Source organism: Procambarus clarkii, chromosome 11 (genome assembly GCF_040958095.1).
Source record: "Procambarus clarkii isolate CNS0578487 chromosome 11, FALCON_Pclarkii_2.0, whole genome shotgun sequence".
In the NCBI taxonomy this organism is placed as follows: domain Eukaryota; kingdom Metazoa; phylum Arthropoda; class Malacostraca; order Decapoda; family Cambaridae; genus Procambarus; species Procambarus clarkii.
The window spans coordinates 38,770,059-38,793,108 of NC_091160.1; the positions used below are offsets into that span (position 1 = coordinate 38,770,059).

General features: G+C 44.5%; 1 protein-coding gene across 4 annotated transcripts in view; it reads left to right on the top strand.

Moving 5' to 3' along the window:
• Positions 1-19,947, top strand: part of LOC123758335 (alkaline phosphatase) — a 72,389-nt gene extending 52,442 nt beyond the window's left edge. For all 4 annotated transcript variants that reach the window (XM_069322645.1, XM_069322646.1, XM_069322647.1 and 1 more), the window contains exons 6-12: positions 321-428; positions 1,631-1,714; positions 13,465-13,669; positions 13,950-14,084; positions 14,735-14,926; positions 15,828-15,947; positions 18,670-19,947. In XM_069322645.1, coding sequence (XP_069178746.1) covers positions 321-428; positions 1,631-1,714; positions 13,465-13,669; positions 13,950-14,084; positions 14,735-14,926; positions 15,828-15,947; positions 18,670-18,929 — 1,104 coding nt within the window. In that variant the 3' untranslated portion in view covers positions 18,930-19,947. The remainder of the gene's footprint in view (positions 1-320; positions 429-1,630; positions 1,715-13,464; positions 13,670-13,949; positions 14,085-14,734; positions 14,927-15,827; positions 15,948-18,669) is intronic.
• The last annotated feature ends 3,103 nt before the right edge of the window (positions 19,948-23,050 follow it).

A 23,050-nucleotide genomic window follows, 5' to 3' on the forward strand; every position in this document is an offset into this window, starting at 1 on the left:
GGGTTGTGGTGTGGAGCAGGACCCACACTTGGGTCCCCTTGATACCCTACTTAATGGGGTTCTGGGAGTTCTTATACTCCCCAAGCCCGGCCCGAGGCCAGGCTTGACTTGTGAGAGTTAGCTCCACTAGGCTTTTGCTTGGAGCGGCCCGCAGGCCCACATATCCACGACACTGATGCTTGCTTCAAAATCTTGTTCTCATAAACAAAAATGATCACATTAATATGAATAATAAACTGCTGTAATATATTTATTATAATGATTATTGTGAGTAGTGTTGTGATTGTGATAGTAACAATTGTTCGTGTGTGTGTGTTCAGGACGCTGGCAAGAGCACCGGCTTCGTCACCACCACCCGCGTCACCCACGCCACGCCCGCCGGCGTCTACGCCCACGTCGCTGACAGAGAGTGGGAGGACGACCATGAGGTCAGTGTGGGCGTCACTCACTGGCACATGTCTCAGTGTTGTCTGGGGACTCACTATAATCCCTGACCTCTCAGTATAATCCCTGGGTTCTCAGTATAATCCCCAGCTCTCAGAATACTCCCTGACCTTTTAGTATAATCCCTGGGTTCTCAGTATAACCCCTGGGTTCTCAGTATAATCCCTGGGTTCTCAGTATAACCCCTGACCTCTCAGTATAATCCCTGGGTTCTCAGTATAATCCCTGGGTTCTCAGTATACTCCCTGGGTTCTCAGTATAATTCCTGGGTTCACAGTATAATCCCTGGGTTCTCACTATAATCCCTTGGCTCTCAGTACAATCCCTGAGCTCTCAGTATAATCCCTGGGTTCTCAGTATAATCCCTGGGTTCACATTATAATCCCTGGGTTCTCAGTATAACCCCTGACCTCTCAGTATAACCCCTGACCTCTCAGTATAATCCCTGGGTTCTCAGTATACTCCCTGGGTTCTCAGTATAATCCCTGGGTTCTCAGTATAATCCCTGAGCTCTCAGTATAATCCCTGAGCTCTCTGTATAATTCCCGGGTTCTCAGTATAATCCCTGGGTTCTCAGTATAATCCCTGGGTTCTCAGTATAATCCCTGGGTTCTCAGTATAATCCCTGGGTTCTCAGTATAATCCCTGGGTTCTCAGTATAATCCCTGGGTTCTCAGTATAATCCCTGAGCTCTCAGTATAATCCCTGAGCTCTCAGTATAATCCCTGAGCTCTCTGTATAATTCCCGGGTTCTCAGTATAATCCCTGGGTTCTCAGTATAATCCCTGGGCTCTCAGTATAATCCCTGAGCTCTCAGTATAATCCCTGGACTCTCAGTATAATCCCTGAGCTCTCAGTATAATCCCTGAGCTCTCAGTATAATCCCTGAGCTCTCAGTATAATCCCTGAGCTCTCAGTATAATCCCTGAGCTCTCAGTATAATCCCTGAGCTCTCAGTATAATCCCTGAGCTCTCAGTATAATCCCCGGGTTCTCAGTATACTCCCTGGGTTCTCAGTATAATCCCTGAACTCTCAGTATAATCCCTGAGCTCTCAGTATAATCCCTGAGCTCTCAGTATAATCCCTGAGCTCTCAGTATAATCCCCGGGTTCTCAGTATACTCCCTGGGTTCTCAGTATACTCTGCCCACGGGCATCCCGTGACCTGACCTCCCCCCCCCCCCAGGTCACCAACGACGGGCTGGACGCCGACATGTGTGACGATATCGCTGAACAGCTCGTCCTTAACGACCCCGGCCGCAACTTTAAGGTAAGAGCGAAACTTTAAGGTAAGAGCGAAACTTTAAGGTAAGAGCGAAACTTTAAGGTAAGAGCGAAACTTTAAGGTATGAGTGAAACTTTAAGGTAAGAGCGAAACTTTAAGGTATGAGTGAAACTTTAAGGTAAGAGCGAAACTTTAAGGTAAGAGTGAAACTTTAAGGTAAGATCGAAACTTTAAGGTAAGATCGAAACTTTAAGGTATGAGCGAAACTTTAAGGTATGAGCGAAACTTTAAGGTAAGAGCGAAACTTTAAGGTAAAATCGAAACTTTAAGGTAAGAGCGAAACTTTAAGGTATGAGCGAAACTTTAAGGTATGAGCGAAACTTTAAGGTAAGAGCGAAACTTTAAGGTAAAATCGAAACTTTAAGGTAAGAGCGAAACTTTAAGGTAAGAGTGAAACTTTAAGGTATGAGCGAAACTTTAAGGTAAGATCGAAACTTTAAGATAAGAGCGAAACTTTAAGGTAAGAGTGAAACTTTAAGGTAAGAGTGAAACTTTAAGGTAAGAGCGAAACTTTAAGGTAAGAGTGAAACTTTAAGGTAAGAGTGAAACTTTAAGGTAAGAGCGAAACTTTAAGGTAAGAGTGAAACTTTAAGGTATGAGCGAAACTTTAAAGTAAGAGTGAAACTTTAAGGTATGAGCGAAACTTTAAGGTAAGAGCGAAACTTTAAGGTAAGAGTGAAGCTTTAAGGTAAGAGTGAAACTTTAAGGTAAGAGTGAAACTTTAAGGTAAGAGTGAAACTTTAAGGTAAGAGTGAAACTTTAAGGTAAGAGTGAAACTTTAAGGTAAGATCGAAACTTTAAGGTAAGATCGAAACTTTAAGGTATGAGCGAAATTTTAAGGTATGAGCGAAACTTTAAGGTAAGAGCGAAACTTTAAGGTAAGAGTGAAACTTTAAGGTAAGAGTGAAACTTTAAGGTAAGAGCGAAACTTTAAGGTAAAATCGAAACTTTAAGGTAAGAGCGAAACTTTAAGGTAAGAGCGAAACTTTAAGTAAGATCGAAACTTTAAGGTAAGCACGGAACTTTAAGGTAAGAGCGAAACTTTAAGGTAAGAGCGAAACTTTAAGGTAAGAGTGAAACTTTAAGGTATGAGCGAAACTTTAAGGTAAGAGCGAAACTTTAAGGTAAGATCGAAACTTTAAGGTAAAAGCAAAACTTTAAGGTAAGAGCGAAACTTTAAGGTAAGATCGAAACTTTAAGGTAAAAGCAAAACTTTAAGGTAAGAGTGAAACTTTAAGGTAAGAGCGAAACTTTAAGGTAAATTCGAAACTTTAAGGTAAGAGTGAAACTTTAAGGTAAGAGCGAAACTTTAAGGTAAGAGCGAAACGTTAAGTAAGATCGAAACTTTAAGGTAAGCACGGAACTTTAAGGTAAGAGCGAAACTTTAAGGTAAGAGCGAAACTTTAAGGTAAGAGCGAAACTTTAAGGTAAGAGCGAAACTTTAAGGTAAGAACGAAATTTTAAGGTAAAATCGAAAGTTTAAGGTAAGATCGAAACTTTAAGGTAGGAGCGAAACTTTAAGGTAAGAGTGAAACTTTAAGGTAAGATCGAAACCTTAAGGTAAGCACAAAACTTTAAGGTAAGATCGAAACTTTAAGGTATGATCGAAACTTTAAGGTAAGAGCGAAACTTTAAGGTAAGATCGAAACCTTAAGGTAAGCACAAAACTTTAAGGTAAGATCGAAACTTTAAGGTAAGATTGAAACTTTAAAGTAAGATCGAAACCTTAAGGTAAGACCGAACCTTTAAGGCAAAAATAACACTTTAAATGAATGTTGGGTAACCACTGGAATAAGCCTGACAAGAGGAGAGAGGGTTCAATGTTCAATGAGAGGGTTCTCAATGTTCAATGAGAGGGTTCTCAATGTTCAATGAGAGGGTTCTCAATGTTCAATGAGAGGGTTCTCAATGTTCAATGAGAGGGTTCTCAATGTTCAATGAGAGGGTTCTCAATGTTCAATGAGAGGGTTCTCAATGTTCAATGAGAGGGTTCTCAATGTTCAATGAGAGGGTTCTCAATGTTCAATGAGAGGGTTCTCAATGTTCAATGAGAGGGTTCTCACACACACACATTGGACGGTTGAGAGGCGGGACGGTTGTTCTAACGTGACGCATCAAATGAACAAATCCACAAGGGCCGTGACGAGGATTCGAACCTGCAGACTTGTTCAATGTCCAAGTAGTTAACAAATGGAATGCACTAGGAAGTGATGTGGTGGAGGCTGACTCCATTCACACTTTCAAATGTAGATATGATAGAGCCTAGTAGGCTCAGGAATCCGTACACCAGTTGATTGACAGTTGAGAGGCGGGACAAAATAGCTGAAGCTCAACCCCAACAAGCACAATTACCTGAGCACAAGTAGGTGAACACCTAGTTAGGCTTACGGGGGTTGAGCTTCGGCTCTTTTGTCCCGCCTCTCAACCGTCCAATGTGTGTGTGTGTGTGTGTGTGTGTGTGTGTGTGTGTGTGTGTGTGTGTGTGTGTGTGTGTGTGTGTGTGTGTGTGTGTGTGTGTGTGTGAGAGAGAGAGAGAGAAGAGAGAGAGAGAGAGAGAGAAGAGAGAGAGAGAGAGAGAGAGAGAGAGAGAGAGAGAGAGAGAGAGAGAGAGAGAGAGAGAGAGAGAGAGAGAGAGAGAGAGAGAGAGATGTAATAAAGATGATAGAAGAAAAATAGAGCGGGAGTCAGTACATTGGCAACCGTCGACTAGAAAAGCTGAGCCCAAGAGCTAACACCTCAATCCTGCAGCCACAGATAGTAAATACACTCTCACACCGTAGCCTCTCATCCTCCCGGTGAAAGGACATTCGTATATGTGCATAAAAGTCGGTCAAAGGCACATTAGACTCTCGCTTGACTGTGCTTGAGCAAGTCACCGAGGAGCTCATTTGACCATGTCAATGTTTACATTCTTGCGGCGTGGAGTATCACTAAAATATTTACAAGATCGTGTTCCAATTTCTTGCATTAAACTGGTATTAGATATAAGTAAATATATTCACAAAAATTCTAATTCGAATTTCGCTGCTTACAATAAAATAGATTTTGAAACGTGAATAAGCTGAAGACAAAATATTGATCGTTCCGGAGTAAACATGATCGTTCGCTTGGCTTACAGGCTGTCTAGAGATTAATTATGTTATATGTTAAGTTGGCACCAGACACGAACCTGTAATACCACCAGACACGAACCTGTCACGTACATTCTCACGTGGAGGTACCCAACAATTCATCGATTATCATCACCAATCAACGTGGTGACTGTAAGGTAATAATTATATAATCACTAAATACTTAATAACATTAACCAAACAGAGTTTAAGTGGACATGTGTTAATTATTAAGGTAAGTTGATTTGTCATAGACTCAAGGTTACACCATTTACCACATCACTGTTATCACTGCATATATATTAGGAGTCATTAGGAGGAGTCGAACCTGCTCATTTGGTATTCCCAAACAAGCGCCATGGATACCAACCCATGTTGGGACACCAACCCCTGGGCAATCACCGTGCAAACGTGATTGAGACTGACTCCAAACGTTTGTCCTCCATTCTTGAACAGATTCGTGGGAGAAAGGAGAGAGAGAGAGAGAGAGAGAGAAAGAGGGGGGGGGGAGGGGGGACTTTGGGGGCTGTTGTAAAAACGGGTTTGGTGAGGGGGAGAGGTGGGGGGGGGGGGAGTAAAAGTGAGGATGCAACCCTATAAAAACTGGTCAGCCGTGGCACCGTTTTCTATGGCCGATGGTTGCCGCCGTGGCACCCCAAACTTGAGCAAACTGGCGTCTTCACGCAGGAATGTCGACGGGAGATGGACGGAGAGATTACCTCTTGAAATTCACGAAACATTTGTATTTTCATTGACTGTAGATCGGCAAACAACCATTCATTTCCCATCAAAGTAAATATCCTTGAGAATCAGATGCCTAACTGTCTCTTGGGTGTAGGAGTTGGGCATGAGTGCCCAACTGTCCCAGTGTGGAGCTTGGGTAAAGGAATCACCAGTTGGCATCACGGGGTATTCATGCCCGTGCCACCTCTTGGTTGGCTTGATCTTCATTAGTTCACACTTGGTTGGTTTACCGCCTGAGTTTACCATCAATTACCACTTAGTGAAGTACTGGGGTACATGGTGTTCTCAGGCTATCACCCGTCCAGTTACTGGTCACACCGAAAAACACTTCACCTGACTAACCTACTTTCTTGTGTTTACATAATGCACTTAAATTGTGTTTATTCGATGCATATTTTATTTTATCGAAACAGAGAGCTGGTATATATATATATATATATATATATATATATATATATATATATATATATATATATATATATATATATATATATATATATATATATGTGGGAACCAACCTGTGAGATTTATATTTATTTAATTTATATGAATTTATATAGAATTTATATTTACGTTAATTTGTATACTTCGATAGCAATTTGTATGATGTTAAGTGGACTGTATTTCTGCAATAATCTCACAAATCGATCCTCTACACATTAGGGGGGTTTATATTAAATTTATATATATGCAGCCAATCAAACTACAGTATTAGACTACATACATTGAAGAAGTTCCTTATCTTATTATACAGCAGGCCTTAGTCCACCAGGTATAACCAGGATGTAGACACCAAATTATCCTTTTTGAGGTAGCTTCCATCACCCAGTAACTGGCACACAAAGCATGCTTCCTCGTCTTGACCTGTCAAAAGGGCGCTAGCTATGAAGCCAGAATCCTAATATATGACAGCTATATCAGAGAAAGCACTGTACAAGGAACCATAAAGACCTAGGCTTAATTACCTTTAGTATGAGGCGATCTCGTATTCTAACCGGTGCACCCTATCTAATGACATTAATGGCCACAAATGATAGATAAATGGGTTTCGGCAGAACACTTAACTTGTATTTGTTGACAGCGTGTTGATGATGGTACACCTTTGGTTTCCATAACACTTCATCCAAGTAAAATTAACAAGAGCCGAATTGCTCTGGTGCCTCTGGTCTAAGTACAATAACAATGGCTGACCACTCCCTCACAACTGACGCTACTGGCTTACATTGTCCAGATGACAGTAAGTGATAGAAGGGTCACATTTACTCTATTTTAATTCTGATAATTAAGTTAATTTATATGAGATGTTTTTATGATGGTAAAATCCAAAGACTAATGTATTTAAGAATAATTCCCACCATAATAGGTGCTGATTTATAATAGTATGTGGTAATGATATCCCGTTTTCTATAGACGGAAATTCCACTACAAGTTACATTTTCTATGGGTAACTTGTTTATACAACGCAGCAGCAATATTATCTGTCTGTATGATATTATTAAATGGTGTCGGATTTTCTGACAATATATATATATATATATATATATCTATATATATATATATATATATATATATATATATATATATATATATATATATATATATATATATATATATAGCCCTTCTAACCATTTCGCACTCCACCATCCCCTCGTCCTCCCACTATCCCTCACTCTCCTGTCCCCTTGTCCTCCCACAATTCTCCATTCCCCTTTCCCCTCGTCCTTCCCACCATTCCCCACTCCCTCATCTGATGATCAAATGATCTGATGTTTCCATCAGAAAATTGGGAACATTAAATGATCTGGGACTAGATTCACGAAGTTACGCAAACACTTACGAACCTGTACATCTTTTCTTAATCTTTGGCGGCTTTGTTTACAATTATTAAACAGTTAATGAGCTCCGAAGCACCAGGAGGCTGTTTATAACAATAACAACAGTTGATTGGCAAGTTTGCATGCTTGTAAACTGTTTAATAAATGTAACCAAACCCCATCAAAGATTGAGGAAAGATGTACATGTTCGTAAGTACTTGCGTAACTGTTTCGTGAATCTGTCCCTAGATATTTCCATCACTGAAATATAAGAAAAACAGTTAAAAAACGAAATGAAAAACAATGAAAAAATTAAGAAATAAACTATACTCGCGAAATGAAGGGTATGGTAAACAACACAGCTCAATTCCAAGGCAATGTCACACAAAATAATTAAATCAAAATGAAAATAAATCGAAATCTATGAAAATTCAATTTATCAATGATATCAGAAACATTGAAATGGAATCGTAACACTATTTAATATAGCATGTTTTGGTCTTATGTGCATCAGATGGCGCTGTTTTTCAAAAACGCATGTTTTTACCTGTCACAGGGGTGGCATGTATATAGTAGGTATATAAAAATATGCGCGTATTCGAATTGAACGTTGTGTCAAAATTTCAAAGCAATCGGTGAAGAACTTTTGGAGAGTACAGCAGTGTGTTGCCCTTACGTCCAACAGATGGCGCTGTTAAAAAAAAAAAAACATGTATTTTCCAGTTACAGGTGAGGCATTTATATAATAGATATATAAAAAGACGCGCCTATTCGAATGCAACGTTGTGTCAAAATTTCAAAGCAATCGGTACAGAGGTTTCGAAGATTTCCCTCACATGAAAAACAGAGTTTAAAAAAAGCATGTTTTTCGGAGATTATCGATTATGAAGAAACGAACATTTCCATATATATATATATATATATATATATATATATATATATATATATATATATATATATATATATATATATATATATATATATATGTCGTACCTAGTAGCCAGAATGCACTTCTAGGCCTACTATGCAAGGCCCAATTTGCCTAATAAGCCAAGTTTTCATGAATTAATTGTTTTTCGACTACCTAACCTACCTAACCTAACCTAACCTAACTTTTTCGGCTACCTAACCTAACCTAACCTATAGAGATAGGTTAGGTTAGGTTAGGTAGGGTTGGTTAGGTTCAGGTCATATACCTACGTTAATTTTAACTCCAATAACAAAAAATTGACCTTATACATAATGAAATGGGTAGCTTTATTATTTCATAAGAAAAAAATTAGAGAAAATATATTAATTCATGAAAACTTGGCTTATTAGGCAAATTGGGCCTTGCATAGTAGGCCTGAGAAGTGCGTTCTGGCTACTAGGTACGACATATATATATATATAAATGGACCCTTCGCCTGCGAGTGGAGGACACAGAGCACTGGGGGTACAGTGACTCCCGCGTGTCACTGTTGACCGCGAGGCTCGAGGCACAGTAGGTCCTACGAGAGTCTTAGACACTGTGTCAATAGCTCGCATTTCGACTCATCTCCCCCTGAAGGAGGTCTTGAAGGATTTTGTGTAGTAAGTAGGTCGCGCTTCTTCCTATGGGTGCGTGTTGCGGCAGAGGGCCGGGGCGGTGCTCCGGGAAACATCCAGGGCTCAAGGTTGTGGTGTTGGGGGTCTGCCCTGAGCCCCGGGTGCTCGGGGAACACCCAGGGCTCAAGGTTGTGGCGTTGGGGGTCTGCCCTGAGCCCCGGGTGATCCGGGAAACACCCAGGGCTCAAGGTTGTGGTGTTGCGGGGTCTGCCCTGAGCCCCACGAGGACTCTTTCACTGCGCTCAGTCCCTTCACAACACCACCGTCGGAGCCTAATATGTTTTAATAATTTAAAAAATGATTGTTGATAAGCTGCGTATAATGATATTGCCTCCTAAGTTGCGTTAGGTTTTGATAGACTGAATTAAGTTAGGTTAGGCTACGTAACGTTTCCCTCGGTTAGTTTAGGATTGGTTACGTTAGATTAAGTTATGTTAGGCTAGGCTACGTTAGGTTGGACATGTTAGGTCAGGTGGTTTAGTTATGTCAGGGTAAGTTAGGTTCGTAAAGTCATAGGCCAATGGCCTGTCAGGATCATTGCATCCACCTGACCTCTGTTGCACCACAAGGCGATCACTGGCAAGGAGTTGCACTGACCCCCTACCCCTCCCCCTCCCCCCCTAGTGTTTATACACAGCAGAGTCAGCTACTCCCCTCAGTGTATACTCACGGAGGATGTATACTCAGTGTATACTCTTTCTCTGGGTACACATAAGCCACATGTATGTAACTGTTGAATGTGTCTACCTGAGATGTGTAACTGGGGTAGGGGGGGGGGGCTCTTTATTATTATCTTCAACTTTATTGCTTAGATGTTTTATGGGATTCTTCCATTCCCAGAACTCCCACAGAGGTGGGACTCCCACAGAGGTGGGACTCCCACAGAGGTGGGACTCCCACAGAGGTGGGACTCCCACAGAGGTGGGACTCCCACAGAGGTGGGACTCCCACAGAGGTGGGACTCCCACAGAGGTGGGACTCCCACAGGGGTTGGACTCCCACAGAGGTGGGACTCCCACAGGGGTGGACTCCCACAGGGGTGGGACTCCCACAGGGGTGGACTCCCACAGGGGTTGGACTCCCACAGGGGTGGACTCCCACAGGGGTGGACTCCCACAGGGGTGGACTCCCACAGGGGTGGACTCCCACAGGGGTTGGACTCCCACAGGGGTGGACTCCCACAGGGGTGGACTCCCACAGGGGTGGACTCCCACAGGGGTGGACTCCCACAGGGGTTGGACTCCCACAGGGGTGGACTCCCACAGGGGTGGACACCCACAGGGGTTGGACTCCCACAGGGGTGGACTCCCACAGGGGTGGACTCCCACAGGGGTTGGACTCCCACAGGGGTGGACTCCCACAGGGGTTGGACTCCCACAGGGGTGGACTCCCACAGGGGTTGGACTCCCACAGGGGTGGACTCCCACAGAGTAACTAAAAGAGACAAAATCACACACAAACCGGTTTAAATATAGATACCACAGAAACTTACTAGCTAGAACACCATTCCATTCCAGCCAACAGTTGAGAATGCGGAGCCCAAGAGCTGACACCATGTACTGCAGCCACACTTAGGTGAGTACCCTCTGAGTACACTCTGAGTACCCTCTGAGTACCCTCTGAGTACCCTCTGAGTACACTCTGAGTACACTCTGAGTACACTCACCTCTGACCCCAGAGAGCGCTGGCACAAATGTTGTTTCAGGGAGGACAATGGGAACACCATTCTCTTCATGCCCAGATTAAATGCTCAGGTTTCTTACTTATATATCAATATTTAGAGTCAAACACATTCGTATTTAACAACTTAAAGTAAAGGTGGACTTGAGTTTAACTAGTGGCGTCATCTTTGTTGTGAGTGAACACACATTCCGCTATGTCTTGTTGAAGAACTGAGGGAAGACAATACTGTAAACATAGTATTGTTTAGTGTAAGAATATGATGAAGAAGAGCAAGTTTTTGGGAACGTTGCAGCCCCTGAGACTAGCCATGTAGTCTGTCAGGCTGGCCCAGGGCTACTGGGAGCAGCAGCACATGTAGTCTGTCAGGCTGGCCCAGGGCTACTGGGAGCACCACACACTTAGTCTGTCAGCCTGGCCCAGGGCTACTGGGAGCAGCAGCACATGTAGTCTGTCAGGCCTGGCCCAGGGCTACTGGGAGCAGCAGCACATGTAGTCTGTCAGCCTGGCCCAGGGCTACTGGGAGCAGCAACACATGTAGTCTGTCAGGCTGGCCCAGGGCTACTGGGAGCAGCAGCACATGTAGTCTGTCAGCCTGGCCCAGGGCTACTGGGAGCAGCAGCACATGTAGTCTGTCAGCCTGGCCCAGGGCTACTGGGAGCAGCAGCACATGTAGTCTGTCATCCTGGCCCAGGGACTACTGGGAGCACCACACACTTAGTCTGTCAGCCTGGCCCAGGGCTACTAGGCCAGGGCGAGGAGGAACAGTGACCTCACACACTCGGCAACGACGTCTTGCCAAGTGTGAGGTCACAGAGAGGGAATTCTTAACTCCTGAGAGGTGTGAGACGTCACCAGCGGGGTCACGCTGGGCTAAGACTTGGAGAACCAGTATAGCAAGGGAGAAGTGGGGCCCAAGAGCTGAACTCCACTCCAGGAAGTCCAGGTAGGTGCGTGCACTCGCACACACACTCACCTCCCATACATTTACTAAAAGAGTTTAGAGAGAGTGAATAAAAGAGTGTGAGGGAGAAAGTCGACGAAGATAACCAAGACAGCGTCGTATTACAAGACAGACAGACACAGATTGATTGACTGATGAAGATTAAGCCAGCCAAGAGGTGGCACGGGCGTGAATAACCCGTAAAGACACACAGGCTAGTGGTATGATCTTATAGTGGCCAGCGATGAGGATAACAGCGCTTACGCTGACATCTAGACAAGATAGCGAACCATGCCAGATATCTTGCCCTATCCTACGGGGGGGGGGGTGAACGTGTCTGGTTATCATTGTTATTGTTATCTATCAGGTATTCTTCTTATAAGTTCTGCACCTGGACCAAGCGCGTGGACACCCAGAAGACGGCACTAACTACACAAGACGCTCAGCCATCAACAGCCTCACCCCGACTGTCTCGCATTTACGACACGTAATTATTAGTGACCGCAAATCACCTGAATACATGAAGACGATGGTTCACCGAAGGCTTCAAGCACCTTCCCCCCAGCACCTCACATGACTGCACCAACATCAACTATAGCTCAAATGTAAAATATAAATACACTCGTGAAATATTAGTTTCTAGGGAACAAATCCACAATGGCCGTGACGAGGATTCGAACCTGCGTCCGAGAGCATCCCAGACGCTGTTTTAATCGACTGAGCTACGACATGGTCAAAAAAGTGTTATTTGTTTCTAGGACCAATCTTCATATATAAGGTGAAGCAGCATTATAGCTCTTTGTTGTTCCCGCTGAACCACTGTCTTAGTCTAGAGAGAGAAGAGAAGACAGGAAAGGAGGGAGAGAGAGAGAGAGGGAGAGAGAGACAGAGAGAGAAGAGAGACAGACAGACAGACAGACAGGGAGAGGGGTAGCTACAGTAGCCGAAATAAAAGTATTGAGGAAATGTCAAAGGTCTAAGCAGTAGGTCACGAATCCCCCCCCTCCCCCCTCCCCCCCTCTCTCTCTCTTCCTCTTTTCCTCCCCTCCCCTCCACTCCCCTCTCCTTGACCCCTCCCCCCTCTCCATCCCCCCCCTCCCTCTCTGTTTATCTCAGACAAACAACGTTTCAGAGTCGGACACAGATGCAGAGATCGATAATTCGACACGTTCATCGATAGATAATTCGATTAGTAGACATCTAATTCGATAGACATATATATATATATATATATATATATATATATATATATATATATATATAGATAGATAGATAGATAGATAGATAGATAGATAGATAGATAGATAGATAGATAAATTATATATAAAAATCAGTAAATAGATAGTAAGAATATTTTCAGTCTCACACTCTCAAGACTCAGGCAAATGTGTTGTTACACACACACACACACACATACACACACACACACACACACACACACACACACACACACACACACACACACACATACACACACACACACACACAAAATGGAATAGTAAGGACAATGAGACAGTGAGAGAGATCCTAACGGGAGCTACAGATGGAAGGAGCTGAACCATAGAGAAAGTAAGTATACCATCAGAATGGATGGATTCCAAGTTGGGAGTCGAGTAACCCATCCTCCAGGTGAACCACCCAACGCCAAAGGACACTTAAATTATGAACACAATTTGGGTAAGTTTAGATTCAGAAAGATCTGGGTAAACACTGATTTATAAAGAGCTTTGCCATGAGGACCGCGTAAGAGGCCACGTAAGAGGCCGCGTAAGAGGCGTTGGGGGCCACTGAGCAGAGTCATGACTAATATGAGCTGCCATGTACAGGAGTGCCGTTTATTCTCGCGCCCTCCGGCAGGTTATCATGGGCGGGGGTCGCCGAGTGCTGCTGCCGAGCGACGTGTTGGACGTGGAGGAGAACAGCTACGGCTACCGCAAGGACGGCAAGAACCTCATCCAGGCGTGGCAAGACGACAAGGCTGGCCGGGGCGCGCGCGCCTCCTACGTCTGGAACAGAGACGACCTGCTGGCCCTTGACACCTCCAACACCGACTACCTCCTGGGTGAGTCCCGGCGCCTGTCCGCATCTTTTAGCTCTATTTCCTCTATTTACCCCCATTTTTGTATCTTATTTCACCATCATTATCTATTTACCCCCATTTTTGTATCTTATTTCACCATCATTATCCCTTATTTCTTCTTTCTTGTCAAACCATCGCATCTCTAGTTTCCACGTAGTTTATCATTTCTTTTCTTATCTCCGGTTTGACCATTCTCATTCCTCATCTGGTGGGTGTGTTCCCCGGCCATGTTTATGAGGCGTGTCCTTGTGTGGTGCTGCAGGAGTGTTCGGGTACAGCCACATGGACTACGTGGTGGAGCGGGACAGTGCTATGGACCCCAGCCTCCCAGAGATGACCAAGGCGGCGCTGGAGGTTCTTCAGAGAGACTCCAACGGCTACTTCCTCCTCGTCGAAGGTGAGGCCCGTCACGCCACGCTTCAGCTTTGTGGCTGTCGACGGTGGAAACGCGTATAAAATTATATACCTTAACTTTAACAAGGCCTTTAATACACACAGATATCACAATAGCGTGATGCATCGATGAACAAATCCACAAGGACCGTGACGAGGATTCGAACCTACATCTTAGAGCATTCCTGCTCTCTCTGGAGCTGAGAGCATTCCAGAATGCTCTCAGACATAGGTTCGAATCCTCGTCACGGCCCTTGTGGATTTGTTCAAGGCCTTTAATAGTTTGCCTCAGCGAGACTGATTAAAGAGCAAATCTAATAATGTTTTGGACTAAACTAAAATAGGGCTGGAGATTAGTTCAGATGATGACTCAAAACTGCTTCAGGACGACTTAGTACACATTTAAACTGGACGAATAATTGACAGATACAGTTTACTGCTAACATATGTTGGGTTATGAGTGCGGGAAGTGTTATATGTTACCAGATATTAGCTAGAGAGTTGCGTCGCGGGTGCTAACTGAATGACAGACAGTAAATTGTACTCAAAAACTAAAACAAATGCAACAAGACAGTCCGACAAGGTCTCCAGGCACATAACGCATACTTGATTCAGCGATTTACCACCTGAGCCACCTCTTTCCCCGCACGCCAGGAGGACTGATCGACCTGGGTCACCACGGCAACAAGGCGCAGAAGGCACTGAAGGAGACGGTGGAGATGGAGGAGGCGGTGGCCATGGCGAAGGCCATGACCAGCGCGGAGGACACCCTCATCGTGGTGACGGCCGACCACGGCCACTCCCTCACCATCAACGGCTACCCCTCCAGGCACACAGACATCCTAGGTGAGCCTTTTCATATTGCCTCCCCCTTCCTTCTTCCCATGCTTAGTCCTTCCAGGATAAACACCTAGATCATCACAATGTTTCTTTTCCTGAAGAACATTTTACCCTTCAAGAGCCAGTGTACCACTCCAGAGGCCGCTTTTCTCTTCAGGAACTGCTGCCTCTACCAAAGATCCTTGATCTTCCGTTTTTGTATTGTTTAAAAACAGATTTCCCTTCATTATCCGGGTTTTCTTGCAAGAATCGCTGTGTTCCAGAATCTATTTTCCTTTCCTTTCAAGAACCTATTTTCTTCAAGAGCTCCTTCCAATTAAAAGCCACTTTCTCCTAAGGAGCCCCTTTCCCTTTAAGAAACTATTCCCTTCAGGACCGCTCTTGTTTAAAGAATCATTCTTCATTAAATTGTCTTCGTTGTTCAAGTGCCTCTTTTCCCTGCGAGGAAGCCCTTACACCAAGAAGACTTTCCTAGCAAGAACTTATACGGCCCAAAAACTCCTTTCCCAAAACACCAAAGTTATTAATATCATTGATGTTATGTTTGTATTTCAGTTATGAGCGTTTTCACTACTTCTAAATGAACTTTATATCAAAATTATAATAACTAGTATATTGATTATCATGAATATAATAACAAATAATTACCAGACATAGTTAATTATCGTATTATTAATATTAATAACAAAATTAATTCCGTCTGAATAATATTAACACTATTTGCAATAATAATAATAATAGTGGTAGCTATAATTAATTTATTCTGTGATGAAACTTGCTATATACCTCCTATATATGCTCTCTCTCTCTCTCTCTCTCTCTCTCTCTCTCTCTCTCTCTCTCTCTCTCTCTCTCTCTCTCTCTCTCTCTCTCTCTCTCTCTCTCTCTCACGAAGCGTGTGTTACAGGTATAGGAGACATCAGCAGCGAGGACTTCCTGCCCTACACCACCCTCCTATACGGCAATGGTCCGGGCTTCCAGCCTCAGGTCAACGGCCACAGAAAAGACGTCTCCAGTGATGACCTCAGTGAGTGGTTACGGGGGAGGCTGTGTGGTGGGGGGTGGAGCCGGGTGTGTGTGTGTGTAGTGGGGGTGGAGCCTGGTGTGTGTGTGTGGTGGGTGGAGCCTGGTGTGTTGTGGGTGGAGCCTGGTGTGTGTGTGTGTGGTGGGTGGAGCCTGGTGTGTGTGTGTGGTGGGTGGAGCCTGGTGTGTGTGTGTGGTGGGTGGAGCCTGGTGTGTGTGTGTGGTGGGTGGAGCCTGGTGTGTGTGTGTGGTGGGTGGAGCCTGGTGTGTGTGTGTGGTGGGTGGAGCCTGGTGTGTGTGTGTGTGTGGTGGGTGGAGCCTGGTGTGTGTGTGTGGTGGGTGGAGCCTGGTGTGTGTGTGTGGTGGGTGGAGCCTGGTGTGTGTGTGTGTGTGGTGGGTGGAGCCTGGTGTGTGTGTGTGGTGGGTGGAGCCTGGTGTGTGTGTGTGGTGGGTGGAGCCTGGTGTGTGTGTGTGGTGGGTGGAGCCTGGTGTGTGTGTGTGGTGGGTGGAGCCTGGTGTGTGTGTGTGTGGTGGGTGGAGCCTGGTGTGTGTGTGTGGTGGGTGGAGCCTGGTGTGTGTGTGTGGTGGGTGGAGCCTGGTGTGTGTGTGTGGTGGGTGGAGCCTGGTGTGTGTGTGTGGTGGGTGGAGCCTGGTGTGTGTGTGTGGTGGGTGGAGCCTGGTGTGTGTGTGTGGTGGGTGGAGCCTGGTGTGTGTGTGTGGTGGGTGGAGCCTGGTGTGTGTGTGTGGTGGGTGGAGCCTGGTGTGTGTGTGTGGTGGGTGGAGCCTGGTGTGTGTGTGTGGTGGGTGGAGCCTGGTGTGTGTGTGTGGTGGGTGGAGCCTGGTGTGTGTGTGTGGTGGGTGGAGCCTGGTGTGTGTGTGTGGTGGGTGGAGCCTGGTGTGTGTGTGTGGTGGGTGGAGCCTGGTGTGTGTGTGTGGTGGGTGGAGCCTGGTGTGTGTGGTGGGGGTGGAGCCTGGTGTGTGTGTGTGGTGGGTGGAGCCTGGTGTGTGTGTGTGGTGGGTGGAGCCTGGTGTGTGTGTGTGGTGGGTGGAGCCTGGTGTGTGTGTGGTGGGTGGAGCCTGGTGTGTGTGTGTGGTGGGTGGAGCCTGGTGTGTGTGTGTGGTGGGTGGAGCCTGGTGTGTGTGTGTGGTGGGTGGAGCCTGGTGTGTGAGGTTTGGGGGCCCGTTTTTTATTATTATTATTTTCTACCACAGACGTCGCTAGACATTTACAATGCTAACCAGCATATATACATTTTCTTCTGTCCTCCATGGACAGGGTGAGAGATCTGTTAAACATATAGTTCAGGGAATTTATTGAACAGTCAACCACAGAAGGTGATTGTAGTGCTTTTAAAATGCTAAGCTAACCTACATACGTAAATACATTAGATACACAGATTTACGTATGCCCTACATAAAGTGTTCGATGTGTCTTTTACATAGTGTCATTAATGTGCATTTACAAAGGTGAAATGTAATTCTGATCAGCTTCCACATATACTTTATACACATACAGACATATACATATGCACATATATATTATGCACATACATAATGTGCATATACATATTTAGGCGGGACCAAAGAGCCAGAGCTCAACCCCCGCAAACACAACTAGGTGAGTACACATATACATATATACATACACATATACACACACATACATGCACATACATTTATGGCTCTCCTACTCTGAGAGGGTAAGATAGCTGATAGAGAAACTAGTGTTATTAAGCACTTAACCACTGAAGGTGATTAATAACATCACCTTCAGTGATGTTATTAATCATAACATCATAATAACATGATTATTAATTAAAGTAATAATCACTTTAATGTGCGCTCGCGCCCCGTGAAAAAAATAGAGCATTGTGCACGCGGCGTTTTGGGCTCTTGAGCGTAAACACCAAAAAGTGTGTAACCTTTTCACTCTCCTGACACCAATTCTCGAGCTACGTATTTCATTTTGGTGTCAATGTGTTGGCAATAAAATTCTCTACAAGATCATATGTATAACATGTCACCAAAGCATTAGCTATCCCACCACGAAATAAATAAAACGTAGATCCCTCGCCGTGACGCCCAAACAGCAACAAAATGTTCATACTCTTTTGTTTGTTCTCAGCTCCACATTAGTCCTACAGCGTTATATTTTATATCACTGAACTCGCAATAAAATTCCCTACTCAGACATATGCATGTAAATGTAGAATCATGATCGCGGCCCACACCAAGAGTGTGTGAATTGGGCGATTACCCTCGTTGTGTCACCAACTCAATAGTCTCTCCTCTAAGTTACAATACAATGCCGTTTTCTCAAATAGGCCATGTGCCTATTAGAGAAAACGGAAATTTAATGGCAAACATTTTCATACTAACCCCAAGTCGATCGAATAAGAATTGGATTTTATATGTTTTTTTTTAGATCAGCCGGCTATTTACGGCGCGGTTGCGGAACCCGTTAGCCAAGTGGGCCGTATATTTACATTTACGGTCCGGTTGCGTTAAAGTGTTTTAGATGCTTTTACAAGCTCAGGTTATATAGCTACATGGAGCCGGGTGTGAGGTTAAGGGGGGGGGAGCCGGGAGTGGGGTTATGTACCCATTTGTTACCGCCTCAGCCGGGGATCGATCCCCGGACCCTAGGGCTACGAATCCCGAGCGCTGTCCGCTCCGTACAATAACCAGCACAATAACCTAAAGTGAAAATTGCTCCGTCTCCTCAGACGATGTGAACTACCGGCACGCCTCCACCATACCTCTAGACTCTGCCGCCCACTCCGGGGACGACGTCGCCCTGTACGCCACGGGGCCCCACGCCCACCTCTTCACGGGAGTCCACGAGCAGAGCTACATCCCCCACGCCCTCGCCTACGCTGCTTGCGTCGGGGACGGCCTCACCTTCTGCGGCAGCAACCGCTTCAGGAGGAACCACGCGCAGCAGCAGAGCAGCCGGGGCAAGGCAAGATGGCGGTCGCACGGATGATCCTCATTGGTCGGAGAGATTGTGGGAGTATCCCTCATTGGTCACAAAACACTGAGTTGGGAGGGTGGTGATTGGTCGGGGAGAGACCCATGAGTGGTTAGGAGCATCACACGAACTTCTCTGATTGGTCATAACGTCAAACCAGTAACATGTCATCAATTTGGTCGTTAATTATTATTTATTTATTGTTCAGCCATTCAGGGATGAGCATTATAACTTGATGGTGATGCAAAAAATTGATTTGAAAAATAACAATTAGAAAGTCAGTTCGAGCAACGAGGTGACTGGAAGCAGCCACCAGTGTACTCCCAGCCGCTCACCTTACCCCTGTACCACGACCTGGTGTAACTTGTATACCCTCGGAGTCCACTGAATGTTGACCAGACCACACACTAGAAAGTGAAGGGACGACGACGTTTCGACAACCATGTTTCGTTTCCATTCTCACTTGAGAATGGTCCAGGACGGACCGAAACGTCGTCGTCCCTTCACTTTCTAGTGTGTGTAGTCTGGTCAACATATTTCAGCCACGTTATTGTGACTCATCGTCCACTGAATCCTTGGGAAGTCTGAAGGCTTCTACTGAAGCCAGTCCAAGTTTTGTATATAACCCGCCATGCACTCTGGTGCAGGTAAAGTAGTTTATCAACCGCGTACGCTTAAGCTATACCCAAAAACAATATCACACCAACGTCACGTCATGGTACAGGGGGTTAAGGTGGGTGGTCGAGAGTACCCTGATTGCTGATTCCACTCGCCTCAATGCTCCAGTTGAATTCCTCATTGATATATCCCGCTAGTGTGATATATTTGTGTATGTGGAGGAGACGTGGGCGTGTAAAGTCATTGATGAGGATGTGGAGACGCTTCTAACTGATAACTAACTCTCCTCAGTCCTCAGTCACCTCACAAAGATGTCAACGAAACTCCACTCATCCCCCTCCCCCCCCCGTTCCTAGATATAGAAAAAACACAAAAATATACTATATGTGTATATGTATATACACATATACACACATACAAATATATATATATATATATATATATATATATATATATATATATATATATATATATATATATATATATATATATATATATATATATGCGAACAAGCCTGAATGGTCCCCAGGACATATGCAACTGAAAACTCACACCCCAGAAGTGACTCGAACCCATACTCCCAGAAGCAACGCATCTGGTATGTACAAGACGCCTTAATCCACTTGACCATCACGACCGGACATAATGAGGTGATAGCCGAGGCTATTTGAACCACCCCACCGCCGGCACTCGGATAGTTATCTTGGGCATAGCATTTTACCAAATCACCTCATTCTTTGGGGCAACACGTGAGGAACACAAATGCGAACAAGCCTGAATGGTCCCCAGGACATATGCAACTGAAAACTCACACCCCAGAAGTGACTCGAACCCATACTCCCAGAAGCAACGCATCTGGTATGTACAAGACGCCTTAATCCACTTGACCATCACGACCGGACATAATGAGGTGATAGCCGAGGCTATTTGAACTGAAATCTGAATCTGAATGAGGTGATTTGGTAAAATGCTATGCCCAAGATAACTATCCGAGTGCCGGCGGTGGGGTGGTTCAAATAGCCTCGGCTATCACCTCATTATGTCCGGTCGTGATGGTCAAGTGGATTAAGGCGTCTTGTACATACCAGATGCGTTGCTTCTGGGAGTATGGGTTCGAGTCACTTCTGGGGTGTGAGTTTTCAGTTGCATATGTCCTGGGGACCATTCAGGCTTGTTCGCATTTGTGTTCCTCACGTGTTGCCCCAAAGAATGAGGTGATTTGGTAAAATGCTATGCCCAAGATAACTATCCGAGTGCCGGCGGTGGGGTGGTTCAAATAGCCTCGGCTATCACCTCATTATGTCCGGTCGTGATGGTCAAGTGGATTAAGGCGTCTTGTACATACCAGATGCGTTGCTTCTGGGAGTATGGGTTCGAGTCACTTCTGGGGTGTGAGTTTTCAGTTGCATATGTCCTGGGGACCATTCAGGCTTGTTCGCATTTGTGTTCCTCACGTGTTGCCCCAAAGAATGAGGTGATTTGGTAAAATGCTATGCCCAAGATAACTATCCGAGTGCCGGCGGTGGGGTGGTTCAAATAGCCTCGGCTATCACCTCATTATGTCCGGTCGTGATGGTCAAGTGGATTAAGGCGTCTTGTACATACCAGATGCGTTGCTTCTGGGAGTATGGGTTCGAGTCACTTCTGGGGTGTGAGTTTTCAGTTATATATATATATATATAGAGTACTCACTTAGTTGTGCTTGCGAGGGGTTGAGCTTCGGCTCTTTGATCCCGCCTCTCTACTGTCAATCAACTGGTGTACAGGTTCCTGAGCCTACTGGGCTCTAACATATCTACACTTGTAACGTGTGTGTGTGTGTGTGTGTGTGTGTGTGTGTGTGTATTATCCCTGCCCCCTTAGTGTAGATAGTCCGTGTAGAGATAACACAATAGAAAGATATATTTATGCATATTAAAATGGTAAAACTTGTTCTTATTTTCATTCATTCCAACCTGTATGCATCAACAAATAATTATAATAACAACAATAATAATAATTATACTCATAAAATATACCTCAGAACATATTTCAGTGATATATACTTATTGGTATAAAGTTTATATTAAATAAAGTCTAATACGTAAGAAACTATTTACGAGAAGTAAACTAACTTACAGGAATTTTTCAAGAAATTTAGCAAATATACAATACAGGTGATAATGATGATAGACTACTTTATTATACAACATGTAGTTTTAGCAACAGTACAGATACAACATTTAACTTTAACAGTAACTACATCAACACAACATTGGCTTATGTTAGAGCAATATTTAGCGCCCTCTGATTATCCCGCACATTTGATGGTGCTACACAGCCTTCCCGGCTTGGTGCCTTCTCTGATAATGACTTATGTTAGAACATGAGGTGTATTGTACTTCTCGGTGTTCATAACACTTAACACTTCACTTTAGTCCTGAAGTGTGTTCCTCTCCTGATGTGATGATGTGATGAGCCTTAAGCCCACCATGAACCGCACCTGTAGCCACACTGGTCACCTCAGTGGTCTAGTGTGTGTACACTGTCTTAGAGGGAACTAAAATGTACTACAAGCTGTGGATACCAAATGCCATATACAAGTAAACTAAATGTTGTTCATGAATGTACTAAAGACTGTGCTAGATGGGTTAGACATGTATATGGATGAGTTTGGGGTAGATATAAATAGGAACTGCCACATATAGGCCAATATGCCTTCGGCAGTATTATTAATTCTTATATTCTAAATTAGTTTTTCTTTTTCGTGTAGCAATTTTTGTGATTAACTGAGGATTCTATACCACTATGGGGAGTACCCCTCTGGAGTGAATGAATGTGACACAGTACACAGTTATAAGGTAGGAAAGACTAGACCACAAAGGGGGTTTGATACCAAGTAATATCCTCCTGTTAGTTCGAGTAAGAATCCAACAGCCTTGACTTCCTGTTCCTGATTATAAGTAGGAGAGGGGAGTGGGGATGGGGGGAGGGTCTAGTAATTGTTTACTGGCGTAGTGTTATAATGGAGGGTAATGGTGTAGATGAGGACATGTTGCATGTCCTCATCTGATGTTGGTACATAGGAAGAGAAGGGATGGGAACTATCAGGAGAAAGCAGCAAGCCATTACGACTATATATCACTTAAGGTTCGTAGGAGAAAAACTCACGTTAACCAACGTCTTCGTACAAGGAACTGTTCTTGCATACGTCGCCTTTTTTAATTTTACAGCAGAGATGTCACCAGGGATCTCAACGCACCTCGGATAATTATCATAACAAGGAACACATACACACGAATATAAGGCTCCCCGGCCTACACATCAGAAAATAAAGGAAGGGAGGACGGTCTGGGTCGCCCTGGACCATTATATCACGTGTAAAACATGATTGATTGACTGATGAAGATTAAGCCACCCAAGAGGTTGCCCTGGCATGAATAGCCCTTAAGTAAAGCGTGGTGGAGAAAGTTGATATATAAGGTAAGAATGTTGGGTGAAAGGTAAGAAGGTAAAGTACCACTCTTGCTTTATATGTC